Source organism: Toxorhynchites rutilus, chromosome 1 (genome assembly GCF_029784135.1).
Source record: "Toxorhynchites rutilus septentrionalis strain SRP chromosome 1, ASM2978413v1, whole genome shotgun sequence".
Lineage (NCBI taxonomy): Eukaryota > Metazoa > Arthropoda > Insecta > Diptera > Culicidae > Toxorhynchites > Toxorhynchites rutilus.
Genome location: NC_073744.1, coordinates 101115239 through 101131420, shown reverse-complemented (window position 1 = coordinate 101131420; position 16182 = coordinate 101115239). Strand labels below are relative to the sequence as shown.

The 16182-nt window shown below is 41.3% G+C and overlaps 1 protein-coding gene across 1 annotated transcript in view; it reads right to left on the bottom strand.

Annotated features, from left to right (window-relative positions):
- Positions 1 to 963: 963 nt before the first annotated feature.
- Positions 964 to 16182, bottom strand: part of LOC129761241 (uncharacterized) — a 138316-nt gene continuing 123097 nt past the window's right edge. The window contains exons 2-3 of the mRNA XM_055758957.1: positions 1735 to 2953; positions 964 to 1682 (exon numbers count right to left, since the gene is read on the bottom strand). Coding sequence (XP_055614932.1) covers positions 964 to 1682; positions 1735 to 2896 — 1881 coding nt within the window. The 5' untranslated portion in view covers positions 2897 to 2953. The remainder of the gene's footprint in view (positions 1683 to 1734; positions 2954 to 16182) is intronic.

Sequence of the window (16182 nt, the reverse complement as noted above, 5' to 3'; positions counted from 1 at the left end):
GGGAAAGGCAAAGTCTCACTCGAACCGTGCAGGTCTCCAGTTCCCTGTTGGTCGCATTCACTGATTGCTCCGCAAGGGTAACTAGACCGAACGGATTGGTGCCGGAGCACCAGTATACCTAACAACGATTATAGAGTTTCGGCCGTCGGAGTGCTCGAGTTGGCTTGCAAAGCTGCTCACGACAATCAGAAAACCCGCATCAAGAACAGAGCAGCTTCGTTTCGGCGCTCATCAAGGCAACAATTAGTTTCAGTGAGTGGCAAAGTGTTTCTCCGACACGTCGTATTAAATGTAATTTACTGAACAACATGTCACAAGCTGGATGGGAAGAAATTTTCCAAATTTGAAAGCTGTGGCGAGTGGCAAACGCAATAACTAAACAGGAAGGTTTAACCGAACAAGATGGGAATATCGAGTGATAACAAAAACACAACACCAAAGGTTATTTTCAGAACCATCAACATATTCATAAAGAGTAAACAGTAAACTAATCCATTTTTCAGGTAGATAGGTAGGTATTCACGTAGGAGAAGAAAATAAAACAATATATTTAAAATATATATATTTAACAAAAGCTGTCCCCTTTGTATAGTCCTACGTCACTCCGGTTATGTCCCCGACATTACCCACCCGTCTTTTTTTTTTTGCATAAATTCATTTATATTTCTTATACGTTTTTGGTTAATACAAAGTTCTATACATTTTAATTGGCCAGCTAACGCTTTACATCTTTGTTCATCTTAATTTGCATAATAGAATGCTAGGTACTGTTTGTACCTAGCATTCGTTTTTTCTATGGGTGTTAATAAAATGTTACCTTCATGTGGACCTCCAGATGAGAAAAGCGGAGGCACAGGCTTTGGTTTCTTTTTTAGAACTTTAGTCAAAGACCAGAAGGGTTTCGAATGAGGAGGAATTTGACGAAGTTTATCACGAAATTCTCTATTTCGAAGCTCTCGAATCCTATCCTGGATTACGGGAATGATTGGCCACCGTATCAGCAGAGGCACCCAACTTAAGCACCACCGGGAAGTGGTCGGATGACAGTTCCTCGAAGACGAGTGGATCCTCGGAAATGGCCATAATGGTCAGGAAAATGTCCAGAATAGAGTGAACTCCCGATCTGGAAATTCTTGTTGGACTGTTCGGCGCCAAGATATTGTAATAACCACTCTCCAAGTCCTCCGCAAGGATGATCCCGTTCCGGTTTTGCCTTCGGTTACCCCAAATCGCATGCCGAGCATTCAGGTCTCCTGCGATGATGTATTTCGCCCGCCGCCGTGTAAGCTTGGCCAAGTCGTTCCGTAGCAGTGCGGCTGAACCGTCCCTGATGTTGACTTGCTTAGGACAGTATGCCGCAATGATGATGATTGGCCCAATCGATGTACGAGCCTCGATACCGATGGCTTCGATGGTTTTGAGCTGAATGTTCGGCAGCAGGCGGCAGTCGATGTTTCGTCTCACAGCAACGGCCACTCCCCCTTTATCTGCACTGGTTCTGTCGAGTCTTAGGAGCCGAAACTCCGGAAGAAAGATGTTGATTTCCGGTTTAAGGTGCGTCTCGGTGATGAAAGCAACATCGATCTCCTTGTTATTGAGGAAATCTAGTAGCTCGATATGCTTGCTTCTCAGCGAGCAAGCGTTACAATTTGCAATGCTGACAGCTTCACGGGACATATTTGCTAATCAGTGAATAAGCCGTTCGCAGCTGCTCAGGTATAGTTTTGCAGATACGCATTATTGTGATGACTTCTGACACGAGAGTTAGCATCTCCTGTGTGGTGAATAGCGTACTGTCCGTGGAGGAGGTGGAGGAGTGCCCTTGATTCGGTTGAGTGGCAGCAGCTGCGAGGCGGGGCTGTGCTGAACGACGATTGCGGACTGCTTCATCGATTTGATTAGTAGCAGGAGATGTATTGGTGTTACGCTGACTGTTGAGGGGAAGCGGGTGTAAATTTGGGACCTGATGGCGTTGCTGGAAAGCTGGATACTCCGCATCCGAGGTAATCGGTAGGGGACGAACGTTACGCTTGCGTCTACTAGGCTGGTTGGATGTGGTCGCCTTTTGTCGGATGGTGACGAATTCAGCTCGCTTAGGGCAGGATCGGTTGGATGCTTGGTGTTCACCGTCACAATTAGCACACTTCGACTTTTGGTCATCAGCCAGACCACAGGACGCCATGGAATGATTCCCAGCACATTTACCACAGCGAGCCTGCATGTAGCAATTTTTGGTACCGTGTCCGAACCTTTGGCAGTTCGTGCACAGTGTGACATCTCGGTGCTGGGGACGATACAGCTCCCATGATACAATGACGCGGAATAAATCACTGATGTTTTTGAGCGAGCTGATGTTGGTGGTGCCCTTGGCGAAGTGTACTAGGAACAGCTGGTTCCACGTGTTGTTGTTTGGGCGACGAGTCATCGCGAAGACGTTCTCCGGTTTCAAACCAAGATTGGACAGCTCAGTTTTAACTTCCTCCGGGCCGACAGGTGGTAGTCCACGTAAAACCACCTTCAGAGGTTTCGCCGCTTGCATATCGTGTGTGTAAAATTGCACGCCTTCGGTTTTCAGGTAGGCCCCGACTTGTTGATACTCCTTTAGGCTGGAGCATACGATTTTGATGCCCACGCTACACAGCTTGAATCGCGGCTTGAGATGTTGTTGGGAAAGCTCAGACTCGAGTTTCACTAAGTCCATCCTAGATGTGAACAGCGGGGAAACGCGCTCCTTTTTGATGACGGCATCGTTGCTTCCAGTGTCCTCTGGGAGCACCGAATATTGGTTGGTCTGTAGCAGCTGATTTGTTTCTGCATCCGCTGGGGCAGCGGACTGAGTCCGGACCTTGTTCGAAGGGCCGTCTGTGGCTGAAGTACTGGAACGCTGACGCCCCATATTCCTTTTCTTGGCGATATCCACCAAGCACGCCAAAGCGTGTGACGACGATTCCACCTCCAATGCGGGTAAGAAAAAAAGAATGGAAAAAAAACCAAAAATTAAAAACTACCTGTCTTTAGCTATAAGCGAGAGTGGAAAAAATCACGTGTTGTCGAAACGAATGACATACACAGAATGAAAGTTTGCCTCAGCGAGATCCACTGTTTATACTCTAGGCAAGTATTCCCCTTCATTCTTCTACTTTTCCTTTGTTCACGAAGACTTTAAATCCTACGATTTCCCCTCCGTTGGTCGTCGATAAGTTGCTCGTTATTGACAGCTTTGTTCGGGAAAGCACACAAATGGACAGAACAAATGTAGGGGAAAATAGAAACGCTTAAAGTTTTCATGAATTTTAACCATTTACAAACCAGGGGATTCTAATGTATAACATATCAAACAAATCTTACGGTATTTCCGATTCGTTTAGTATGTCACCAAAATCCGTTCACGGCAAAAATAGTTATTAACGTTAACTTTATTCCATAAAAACGTGACCTGTTTTCTGATTTGGCACCCTTAATGAAAGACGTAGTTCTACGTCAAAATCGAAGTCGAACGGGTTACAAAATACATCATTTTGCTAATTTCAAACCCTATCGGGAGCCGGAATAGAGGGGATACGCAAGGCGTGTTATTCCACAATCTAAGTACTAATACAAATGACACGTGTATTACTACGTAGAGTCGGCAAAGTGCCACTAAAAACGTTAAGGCCGTCTGAAAAGTTGAAAAGAAAATACATGCCTGAAAACACAATATTCTTCAAATTGTATTTAAAATGAAACTGTATATTCACATCTGGCATCCCTAGTCACAAAGAACGAACACAAAGAGGCAAATGTTGTGAATATCGCCAAACACCAAACCATCAGCTAGACTTTTGAGTGTCGCACTATTCTGACATTTCAGCGACAGGACACTCACCAAGGAGCTCGGATTTCTACTGTCAAGTAGAAGTTCACCATGCGTTATGGGCACCTTACACGATCAAACTGATTGACAATAAGTGTCTTCAATATCGTGACAGCTAGGCTTTCGACATCCGATCTAAAGCGGACCTTACACGGTCAACTTTATTGACAATATGATGACATTTGAGAGCATAATGACAGCTGAACATGGCCGACGACGCAGATATCCGGATTTTCTGATTTTCGAGCATCAATATCGTGACATTTCATATGGATGCATGATGTTGACGTTTTACCTCACGGACTTCCAGACTGAGTTGCCAGATATGCAAGCACACATTTAATTTTTGTTAGTCTTTTTTGCGATTGCAATTAAAATTTATAAACTACTGAAATTGTAGGAATCATAAATGGAAGCTTTTGGTTTGGAAAACCGATACTTTGAAAAGCAAAATACGGTACTTTTCACGATACAAATCAAAACTTCAAAGTAAACTGACAATGTGATGGTGAGAGAGTGGATGAAACTTAACAACGTTTTAGAATTTTTTTAACGTTGAACTCGGTCATTCTTTGCGCTAGTGAGCGGGTTGTGTGTTTCATCACACTCCGCTATAAAATTTGGAGAATGAGAGGATCTGGTAAAATCACAGATGAAAAAGCATCATGTGTTCATTCAAGCTACAGTAGAATCCAGATTATCCGCGGAATAGTCGGGCAAACTCATCGCGATTAGCGAAAATCGCGGATGACCCATTAAAAGACAAAAAAAATGCAAATACGAAAAGAGATGTTTCAACATAAAAACTATGTTCTATCAATACAGAAATCAATCAACTATCCATCTATAAGGTCGTGTACACCAGTGGCTAAATAATGTAAAAGCCATGACCACAACAAAAGAGCATGGGCCTACCACTCACTAACAAATTCCGGAAATGCCTATTGATTTACTATGGAATTCGCAGTCACGAATAATCCGCAGGGCGGATCACCCGCTCGCTGATAATCTGGGTTCTACTGTCATAGTCTCATTTATGGAATAAAAACATTTGCTTGCAGATAAAATAACTTGCATATATTTTCGTAAACTAAAATAATCTGGCATCTCTGAAACTGAAAGGAACAGTCTGTATTTGTGAAACGAGTATTATGATGTATTTTTGAGAAGAAAAACCGAATTCAAAAGTGTAAATTATGAATGAAAAATAACTTTTACGAATCAAATTGGTATTCTATGTGAATACAAATCACTTTTTTTCTGCAAGTGGTGAGAAAATCTCATACAAAAATTATGTCTGAAATTGACGTTATATTATAATAATACATTTTAGTAGGAATATCTGAAAATTCAGGGGAAATAGGTTAAGTTAAGGTTAGGACTACGCGCTTCAACTAATTAAATAATACCAAGTAGATATTTTCATTCAAATTTTACCAATTGAAAATTGCCTTTTAGCCTTCTAATCTGATAGAGAATAGTTTGGATCCCAAACTCAAATGTCGCCAGTAGGCATCGTGGATATTTTCGTTGCCTCGGGTTGAGGGCGATATTGACCGTGTAAGGTGGAAAAATATTGATTGAGGTTAGATCAGATGTTGAAAGCCTAGCTGTCACGATATTGAAGACATTTATTGTCAATCCGGTTGATCGTGTAAGTTGCCCATAACCTCAATCAATATTTTGCCACCTTACACGGTCAATATCGCCCTCAACCCGAGACAACGAAAATATCCGCGATGGCTAGTGGTGACATTCGAGTTTGGGATCCAAACTATTCTCCATCAGATTAGAAGGCTAAATTGCAATTTTCAATTGGTAATTTTGAATGAAAATATCTACTTGGTATTATTTAATTAGTTGAAGCGCGTAGTCCTAACTCTAACTTAACCTATTTTCTATGAATTTTCAGATATTCCTACTAAAATTTATTATTATTATATAACGTCAGTTTCAGATACAATTTTTGTATGGGATTTTTTCACCACTTGCAGAAAAAAAGTGATTTGCATTCACATAGAATACTAATTTGATTTGGAAAAGTTAATTTTCATTCATAATTTACACTTTAAAACTCGTTTTTCCTTCTCAAAAACACATCATAATACTCGCTTCACAAATACAGACTGATCCTTTCAGTTTCAGGGATGCCAAATTATTTTAGATTGTGAAAATATATGCAAATTATATTATCTGCAAGCAAATGTTTTTATTCGATAAATAAGACTATGACAGTAGAACCCCGATTATCTGTATCTGTATCTATTTTTGTATTGATAAAAAATAGTTTCTATGATTAAAAATCATCCCGACTATTCACGGATAATCGGGATTCTACTGTAACTTGAATTAACACGTGATTTTTTTCACCTGTGATTTTCCCACATCTTCTCATTCTCCAAATTTTATAGCGGAGTGTGAAGAAACACACAACTTAGACCCCGCTCGCTAGCGCAAAGAATGGCCGAGTTCAATGTTAAAAAAGTGACGGCGCCAGTGGTTGTATGGTTAGCGTAACAGCCTCACAATCCGATCGGCCTGGGTTCAATCCCAGCTGGCGTCGTTGGGATTTTCTGAGGCGAAAAATCTCTGGTTACGTCTTCCTTCGGAGCGGAAGTAAAAGAAGTTGGCCCGGCTCATGAGTTGTTGAGTCTGATAGGTAGGAACAGGTGGAGTCGCCTCCCTGATGTCGGTGATTGGCACTAAAAGTGGCGGAAATAGGCCGACGAAAAATAAGCGAAGATAAAAAAAAAAAAAAATGTTAAAAAAGTCCTAAGACGTTGTTAATTTTCATTCACTCTCTCACCATCACATTGTCAGTTTACTTTGAGGTTTTGATTTACCTCACGGTCTTCCAGACTGAGTTGCCAGATTTGCAAGCGGACATTTAATGTTTGTTAGTCTTTTTTGCGATTGCAATTAAAATTTATAAACTTCTGAAATTGTAGGAATCATAAATGAAAGCTTCAACTAATTAAATAATACCAAGTAGATATTTTCATTCAAATTTTACCAATTGAAAATTGCCTTTTAGCCTTCTAATCTGATGGAGAATAGTTTGGATCCCAAACACGAATGTCGCCACTAGCCATCGCGGATATTTTCGTTGTCTCGGGTTGAGGGCGATATTGACCGTGTAAGGGGCAAAATATTGATTGAGGTTAGATCGGATGTCGAAAGCCTAGCTGTCACGATATTGAAGACACTTATTGTCAATCAGTTTGATCGTGTAAGGTGCCCATTAGTGTTGTGATAATACTCTTCTCATACTATTGGACTGACTTTGGGATGGTCACCAAAGATAATCGTTGTACAAAATTTGTTGATTATCTTTGTGTGAGTACCATCGCAGCTCTGAGTGTGATACGTGTTTGGATTTGCTACTCTTTGGGTCGGTAGATAAAAAAGTTGCCAATGCCTGATTCCACTGCTGACGCTTGTTTATGTTCCCTGTAAGAGGAATATTAAAATATGTTATGAGATACAATTTGAATGAATTATAGTTATCAGGTATACCTGTAAAGTTGGATATTTCCTAGTATTCGCATCTTCTCATCGGACTTGACACTATCAAGTGTCAAATCATATTCTGGAAAAATGTTGACTCTACGAATGAATGAATAAGTTAGTTGATCTTGAACTCTTCCTCAAGCGAACCTATTATGCCACCACCACTGTGGCTTTCATTATTGAGCAGATCTGAAAGGCCATTTGCACCAGCAGATGACAATAGAAAAATGTTGCTGCTATTGGTGCAACTGAAGCTGGTGGTGGTATCCCATTGGAGCCTATGTAGATCGGAATGGGCGACCATTTGGGCGAATAGGTGCCACTATTGGAGCCTATGTAGATCTTAATGGGCGACCATTTGGGCGAATAGGTGCCACTACTATTGTGCGGACCCTCCTGGGACTAACGCTTAATATCGAAACCTCCATCGCTTGGGCTGTATCCAGAATCGACGTGAGCCGTCCAACAGACTTCTGGAGGAGCTTTTCGACGAGCGCCTACCTCCGTAGAGTTGTGTGCCCATCGAAACCACTTTTCGACCTCTCCTTTTTGGTTGACGCTGTTTCTAGATACTTGAACACGAGACCTCGAACACAAAGCTAGTGGGAAAAGTTTCACATGAGAATAATTTAGAAAATTTCTAGGCAATAACAAGATGCTAACGCTTGCTGGTGGTGAGGTCAAACAACCGTTTTCCAGAAAATAATTAGTGATTGTAGTGTCAAAAAATAACAAAGCGAAAAAAATGAACATTCGTTTCTATAATTTACTATCGTATTATACCTATGACAGACATACAGCTGTACTTGCGTTGTACTTCGAAAATTGTATGTCTGTCATCATGTACAGCGCTAGAACCATGCAAGCAACTCGGTACAATCGCTGTACCTGTACCGACCTATTATACCGCTGTACGTGGCTACAGTTGTGCTGTGCGCAGCGCCATAGACGGTTAGTGGTGAGTAGCATGAACAAACCGAATCAAAACACTTGGTATACATTCTTTTCATTGACTTTCTCTTGAGTTAATAACTCAGATAGGAAACATATTTGTTGTGTTTGATAGTTTAAACACTAAATAAAAACCTTTTTCATTCAAATATTGGTGAAAATACAATGCAATATATTCAAATTTATGATTGTCAGCTTGACATGCGGTACAATGTACAACCCAAGGCTATATAATAAGGTGGAACGTTATGTCAGAATTGCTGTTCAGCCATTACTTGAGTTCGAATTGACAGCGGCCAAATGAACGGCTAGCGTTTCCGAGAAAGAGGATAACTGTTGGCATCATTGTTGTGTTTCGGTGACTGCTGCAAGTTATTGTCTTCATTGCTGTTTTACGGGACGTGAGGGTTGTTGCCGTTGCTGCTGGGATTGGCAATTCAGCGATTGTGGGAGCTGTGCTAGTGGGTATATGAAAGAGCCACTACCGGCGGGCTTGTACCGTACTGCTCCTAGTTCCATTCGCTTTGATCACATTAGTCTTTGACGACCCATTACGATTGAGTGAGCGCAACGGTACGGTTTGGATATCCAGGCATGTCGTTTCCCGACGACTGCTGCTTCAGCTGAAGACTCACCTGATCGTGCGGGACACAACAGCTAGTTCGATTGAAACCGGTCCAGCGTAGGTAATTGTTGGTGCGCAGAAAACGCTATGTAGCATAAAAATTGGACCTGGTTTGTTTATAAACAAAAATAGTCGCTGTCATTTTTCATCCCCTCTTGCATCTTCCATGCCTTATCCTCATACTGTGGAAAACGAACCACCTGTCAATTCCAGCTCCTTGGTACAACCAAAGTATGTGTGTCATGCTATCGTGGTACCTGTACAACGCTAGTACAGTTGTATGTCTGTCCATGGTATTATACTAATAAACTTGATGAGCAAACCTAACGACAAATCAATCGATGTAATTTCGCAAAATATAAATCAGACAGTGAGAATTTGTATTGAAATTCCGCTTGCATAAAAATTATAGGAGGTTGTGTCCAAGGTACGACCGCATTGTTGACGTAGAACTACGCTGTTATTTTATATAAGTCGCTTGTTTATACCTTCGGATATTATTCTATAATGCTGTGAAATTTTAGAAACAACTGCTTAGTAGAATAATCTCTGAAATGATTTTTTCATTGTAGAATCAGTTGACGATAATTGATTGATGAATCATTCTTGCCCTCGCAAAACAATCGTATGTCGCAATTTATTTCATGTCAATGCATTGGAAATTTACCTCGAAGGCTATTCCGGTGGCCTTTTTCGAAATTGACATAGACTCGGCTACAGTCGATTATATACATGTTGCACCAGCACCATTATTCTATATCTCATAACTACATCAATATATCTTTGGCACCGCATGTAAACAACAACAATGACAACATTTGCAAGTATCAAATATCATGCTACATGTTATTTAGTATTGCCTCAAAGGAATCGCACCTCTAGATATCGTTCGTACAAACTAAGCGTAAACCAAGCGCCAAACAAGCGTTCACCATAGCATGCATACAGAGCCATACATTGGTGGCTTGAAACTACTAGCAATATAAACATTTCTCATCATTTTGCGCTATTCTCAAAAGAAACGCTTCTGTTAATATTACTGGCCTCGAAAAGAGTTGCATTACTTTCTCATGCTCGAGATAAGCGTAGATGTCTCCCTTAGTCGAGGAAGTTTTGCTACTGGCAAGCAAAACCTAATCACATACAAAATTCCAGAACATTTACTTTCTTGATGACTAAACAAGAGAAATAAACTCTTTTTGTTAATAACAACCTCGAAAACAATAGCAATGCTTCATTATGATCAATATTAGCACAAATGCAATCCTAGTTGAAGGCAGTTTTGCGACTGGCACGCGAACCCAAATAACTTATAACATTCCAGTAAGATATTCAAGATGCTTAGTATTCCCAAATAATTTTTTGGTGCACAACCTTAACGTCTGCTTCGCCATAACGTCAGTTTAATGCATTGATGCATTCTCAAAGGCACAAACGAAGCCTTTATGAAGACGGAAAATTAACAATGTTAACTGCTTGGAAAAAGACCGAATTATGCCACACAGCTTGTACTATGCTGTAACACTCATCGATGCGAATTCGCTGATGAGTTTGCCAAGAGCGACCGCCTTCGCCACCAGCGGGGGGAGCTTGATTTCGGTTGCTGCCTGGGCGTTTACATTTTCGACCGACGGTCCGAAATCGCCTACTTCGCTGATGTCTGGTGCGGTGTCACATTCGCTATGGCTCGTTCAGTGCGAGCGCTTTTTACTGCACCAACACCTAGTGATCCCCGATAATCGTTCGATTAATCGATTAATCGAATACTTCTTAGAGAAATCGATTATTAGTCGAACGAATACTGCGCAACCAATAATCGAAACGAACGAATAATTTACGTCGATTAATCGATCCAAACCCAGAGAGAAAAAAACCTACGACTGCCGCGGTTTTATCCTGAAAAACAATCATTATTTTTTACGCTCACCTAAACTCGTAAACGAAGCTCTACGCCATCAACGTTTCGTTTACGAGTTAGGGGAGCGTAAAAGATAAGAATTGATTTTCAGACGGAATGAACATTTTTTTGATTCCAGATGGCTCTCTAGCAAATGAAAAATATTAGTCTAACTAATTATTCCTCTTAGTGTAACGATTAATCGATTATTTGGGGCGATTAATCGTATCGAATAACAAACTGCTGAAAAGTATTCGATTAGCTGATGAACGATTAATTTCAAAAATCGGGGATCACTACCAACACCGCGTGCATCATTAGATGACGCTTACCTCGAAATTTTATTGCCCCTGGCAATGCGTTCGTTTTTACAGGGCTCGAGCCTGCCTTCCTTTTCTTCTTGCTCATCGCACATTACGCGAAGCATCCAATTTATGACGCGGAAAGAAGAACACACGATACGAATAACGCGAAAAACGAACAGAAAAATCAAACGACGATTTCCAAGTTCGATTACCACTGGTGGGGTCCAATCTTAGATCGAAGGAAGGAAGGAAGGTATTGAATTAGAGAGACTTTAAACTCTGAGAGTTCATTCGTCTCTTGCCCTTGAGGGCGGGAAATTTAACTAAAGGAAAACTAAGAAAAACTATTGCAAAATTCGTTATTCTCGCTCGACTCAGTCTTAGTAACCGCTATGGACGTATGTCGTATCGCCGCACCCTACACGGCTCTGGGGCCAAAAACACAACCAAACAATTGGAGCAGGGAAAAAGCCCATTTTAGTGTGCTTGAAGAGCTTGCTTCTAAAATGGGCGTAAAAACCTGCTCATCTTTTGCTGAAAATAAAAGAACAGAAAAGGAAAATACTTTTAATGTGTGTTCATTTCGATATTATATTATTAAATTTTGTCGAATAAACCTGTATCCTTTAAGAATTTTATGGTCCGGTCCTCTTCGATGTCGTCTCTTGCTAATGCAGTTCTGATGCTGTCTCCAACCTGAAATTTTGTTCTAGAGATGTTAAAAACTGGGCAATTGATTAACAAATGCTCTACTGTGAGCCTTACATTGCACCATGTGCAGCGCGGTTGATTTGCGATCAAGAAATTATGTGTTAAGAGAGTATGCCCGATACGCAAGCGTGTCAGGCATACTTGAATGGGGCGCTTAGTACTGTCCATCCAAGGATGGGTGGTATTCTTTATCTTTCTTAGGAAGAAGTCATTAGAGGTGTTCCAATTTATATCCCAACACGATCGTAGGTTGTTATCAACCCATCTGATGATGTCTTCGGACGGGGGGATATCAGTCCATAGTTCAGAATTTCTTCCCTCTTTGGCAAGACGATCAGCTAATTCATTTCCTTGAATTCCGCAGTGTCCCGGGATCCAACAGAAAACGATGTCCTTTCCCTTGATTCCAGCTTCAATGCTTTGGGTCCAGGGGTGCTTATTTTCGCCACTCTGGAGTGCAAGCAGGGAGCTGTAGGAATCGGAGAAAATCACCGTTTTCGTGTTATCATCACATAGTGATATCGCAACGAGGAGGGCAGCTGTTTCTGCTGAGAAAATTGAACAAATGGATGGTAATTGGAATTTTATCTGAGCATTGTCGGAAAATATTCCAAATCCTACTTTATCACCATCAACAGATCCATCTGTGAAGATTTTGCGATGGAAGGGGAACTGTTTATGTATGTGATTGTTGAAGATAGCTGTGACTATACTGTTGGCTTCACCAGCTCTAACAGAGTTTTTAATAGTCCAGTCAAATTTTGGTCCTTGGTCGTACCATGGTCGAGGGCCTTCTCTAGTTAGAGGAGCGGCTCCCGGGAGAGTGATATTGCAAATGTCTTGAAGCCATTTGCTAGCTCTCGTGGTGGTTGATGTGAGATTTGGATATTTCTGTGAGATTCGGATGGCTCGATTGGCCAAGGCTCTGGTGATGAACATTTCGAAGGGAACTTGGCCAGCCTCCACAAGCAAAGCTTTTATTGGGCTGGACTTACAGGCTCCTGAGGCATATCTGATTACGCTATGGTAGCAAGGTTTTAAATGATCAATTGATTTCCAGGATGCACTGCTGAAAAGTTCAATCCCGTATAGCATTTTTGTGAAGACGATACTTCTACCGATTTTATAAATGGTTTTACGCGCGCTTAAGCGGCTGCGACCACTTATTACCATCGTTAACCGGATACGGCTTTTGATATCTGCTTTTGTCTTTTTGATGTGGTCTGTGAATGAAAGATTTTTATCTATTGTAACACCTAGAATTCGAGCTGATTTAACTCGTTTCACAAGTGCACCATTAATTTTGCATGGTTTGAATTTTTTCTTGTGACCTTTTAGACTGCAGCAATGAAGTATATTGGATTTTTGTGCTGAAATTTTGAAACCAATTGAATCTGCCCAGCTGCTGATAGCAGAGATTCCTATCTGGAGTCTTCTGCGTGCAAGTTCAGTGAATGATGCTCGGGCCATAAGCAGTATATCGTCAGCATATGCCAGTATTTCGATGTTTGGTGGAATAACATCGAAAACTGATTGCATTGCTATTAAGAAGAGAGTTGCCGAAAGAACAGAGCCCTGTGGTACTCCGTTTTCTTGAACTCGGCTTTCAGATATTGACCCTCCGAAGAAAACTTGAAAACTTCGGTTGAGGAGGAAACTTTGAATGATTTCGAAGAGGTAACCTTCGAATCCCCATTGGTGGAGTTGATCTATGATATTATGCTTCCAGGTGGTATCGAATGCTTTGGAAAGATCAAGCAAAGCAAGTTCATTGTGTTGTCTCTTCTGTGTGGAGTCATGAAGAAATTGGTTGAGATGGCAGAAATATGTACTTGTGCCTTTTCCTCGACGGTAAGCATGTTGTCTGGGGTCTAGTAGTTGTTGTTCTTCGAGGGTTGTTATCAGTCTTCGGTTAATCATCCTTTCAAAAAGTTTCCCTAAGCAGCTGAGGAGCGTGATAGGGCGATAGCTATTCACATCACGTTTGTCCTCCTTTGCTTTGGGGATCGGGATTACCATGCCAGCTTTCCATGAATCTGGAAAGTATCTGTTTGTCCAGCACTCGTTGAAAATCTGCAAAAGCAGGGTTTTCGCATGGTGGGGCAGGTGTCTTATCATCGGGTATTCGATATTATCCGGGCCGGCTGACTTACCTTTGGACCTTTTAAGGGCCCAGAGCAGCTCGTCCATGGAGAAAGGTTTGTTGTATTCGTGCTGTTGACCTGTAGCAGAGGGAAACACTTCTAGTTCTGCTTTGGCTTTGATATTCTTAAAGGCATTGGTGTAATTCGAAGTGGATGAAGATTTGGCGAAATGATCTGCCAGATGTTCGGCTATGGTACCAGGGTCTTCAGTAGTAATACCGTTGATCTCAATGGAATAGCAGTTAGAAGCTTTCTTGCCACTGAGAGCGTTGACCTTGTTCCATAGTTCTTTTGAAGATGTTGAAGGATTAAATTCATCAAGAAATTCAGTCCAGCTTTGGGTTTTTGCTTCGGCTATTGCTTTTCTGGTATTAGCTCTAGCTTCCTGAAAATTGGATAAAGCAATCCTTCTGCTGTTGTTTCCATCTGGAAGACGTCTTAGAAGACGAAGCAGTTTTCTTCTTTTTTTGATGGCAAGTGCTACTTCGTTATTCCACCAGGGGACAGCCTTACGACCGGGGTTCCCACTTGTTCTGTAGATATTTACTTCTGCAGCGGAGAGAATGGCTTGAGTAAAGTCATCAACAGAGTAGCTTATGTGTGCTTGAAGTAAGCTGTCAATTGTAGATTCGAAGCCTTCCCAGTTGGCTGATTGGTATTTCCATTTTCTGCGAAGAGTAATATTGGGATTCCTTGTTGATGTTCTGATGTGAATTGGGAAGTGATCACTTCCTCTGAGGTCATTGTCAACAAACCAATTTAGTCTGGGTGCCAGTTCCCAAGATGCGATCGTGAGATCGAGGGCAGACGTTGATCCAAAACGTGGATCGAGTCTGGTATGTTGATGATCGTTGATGATAATGAGGTTCAGTTTTTGGATGATTCTAAGAATCGTATGACCTCTTGCGTCACATTTTTTTCCTCCCCAGGAAGTATGATGTGCGTTGAAGTCACCCATGATAATAAATGGGTGTGGTAATTGTTTGAAAGCATTTACCAAATCAACTTCAAAATCATTGATATTGTGCTGAGGGGATATGTATATTGAAGCAAGGGTTACCTGGAAAGGTCCCTTGAGTTGGACTGCACATATTTGTAGTGGTGATGTTATGGGGATCACAGTATGAGAAAGGTGACTTAGGACAGCGAGGCATGTTCCTCCTTGTTGTGAAGATAGTCCGTCACAAAAATACCATTTGAATTTGCCTCCTAGGGCACTATTCATGTCTGTACCAGTCGGTACTTTAGTTTCTTGGAAAGCTAGGGTTAGTGGGAGATGTTTCTCTTCCGCTAACATTAATTTTATTTCGTTCATTGAACTGTAAAGCCCACGCAAGTTCCATTGAATGGAAAGTTTGCGATTAGGGATAGGGTCTCGAGACGATGGTGTATGATTAGGTGGGGGATTGAATGTTAAGATTGGAAGGAGGGAAGTGGGCTGAGGTGTGGAGGATAAATTGGAGATTGGTGGAGTAGAAATCAGTTGAAATTAGTTGTGGTTGGGTTTTTCACCCTTGGATTGTTTGAGTTTTAGTCTCGGATCATTTTTGGAAACATTAACAATTGGTTTGTTGGTAGTAGGATTGGGTTTGTGTTGGGTAGTAGGTGGATTGGATCCAATTGGTTGGGTTGAAGTGCTGGGTTGTGATAGGTAGTTCTGGTGGGATTGGGTCTTCTGTAGGGTTGGGGTCGATTTCTTATTTTTAGGTTTCTTCCTAGAAGATTCCTTCTCAATTGGTTGTTCATCTTCCGATGATTTGAATTCATCTGAAGTTGTTGTTTTCGAGATGATTTTTCTTTTATTTGAGTAAGTTGATTCGATTTCCATTGGAGATTCAGAATCTTCCTCAGAGTCAATTGGAATGATGCTGGATCCCTGTTCAGATTTTTTATTGGCCTGAATAGAAACAGTCTTATTCGATTTAATAGGAGCTGACTTTGTTTGTGTACAGTTGCACTTGCATTGTTGGCATCCTGTGTTTTGGATATTGTCGAGCCGCTCTTTCAATTTACTAGCGAAGGAAGAACCATTATTGTTTTCACAAATGGATTTAGCTTCCTTGTAGGAGATTCCTTTATCAATCCTAACTCGTGTTATTTTGTCCTCGGCGATCCAAGCTGGGCACTTCCTGCTAGTGGAGGAGTGATTTTCCTTGCAGTTCACGCATGAGGCAGGTGCATTGCAT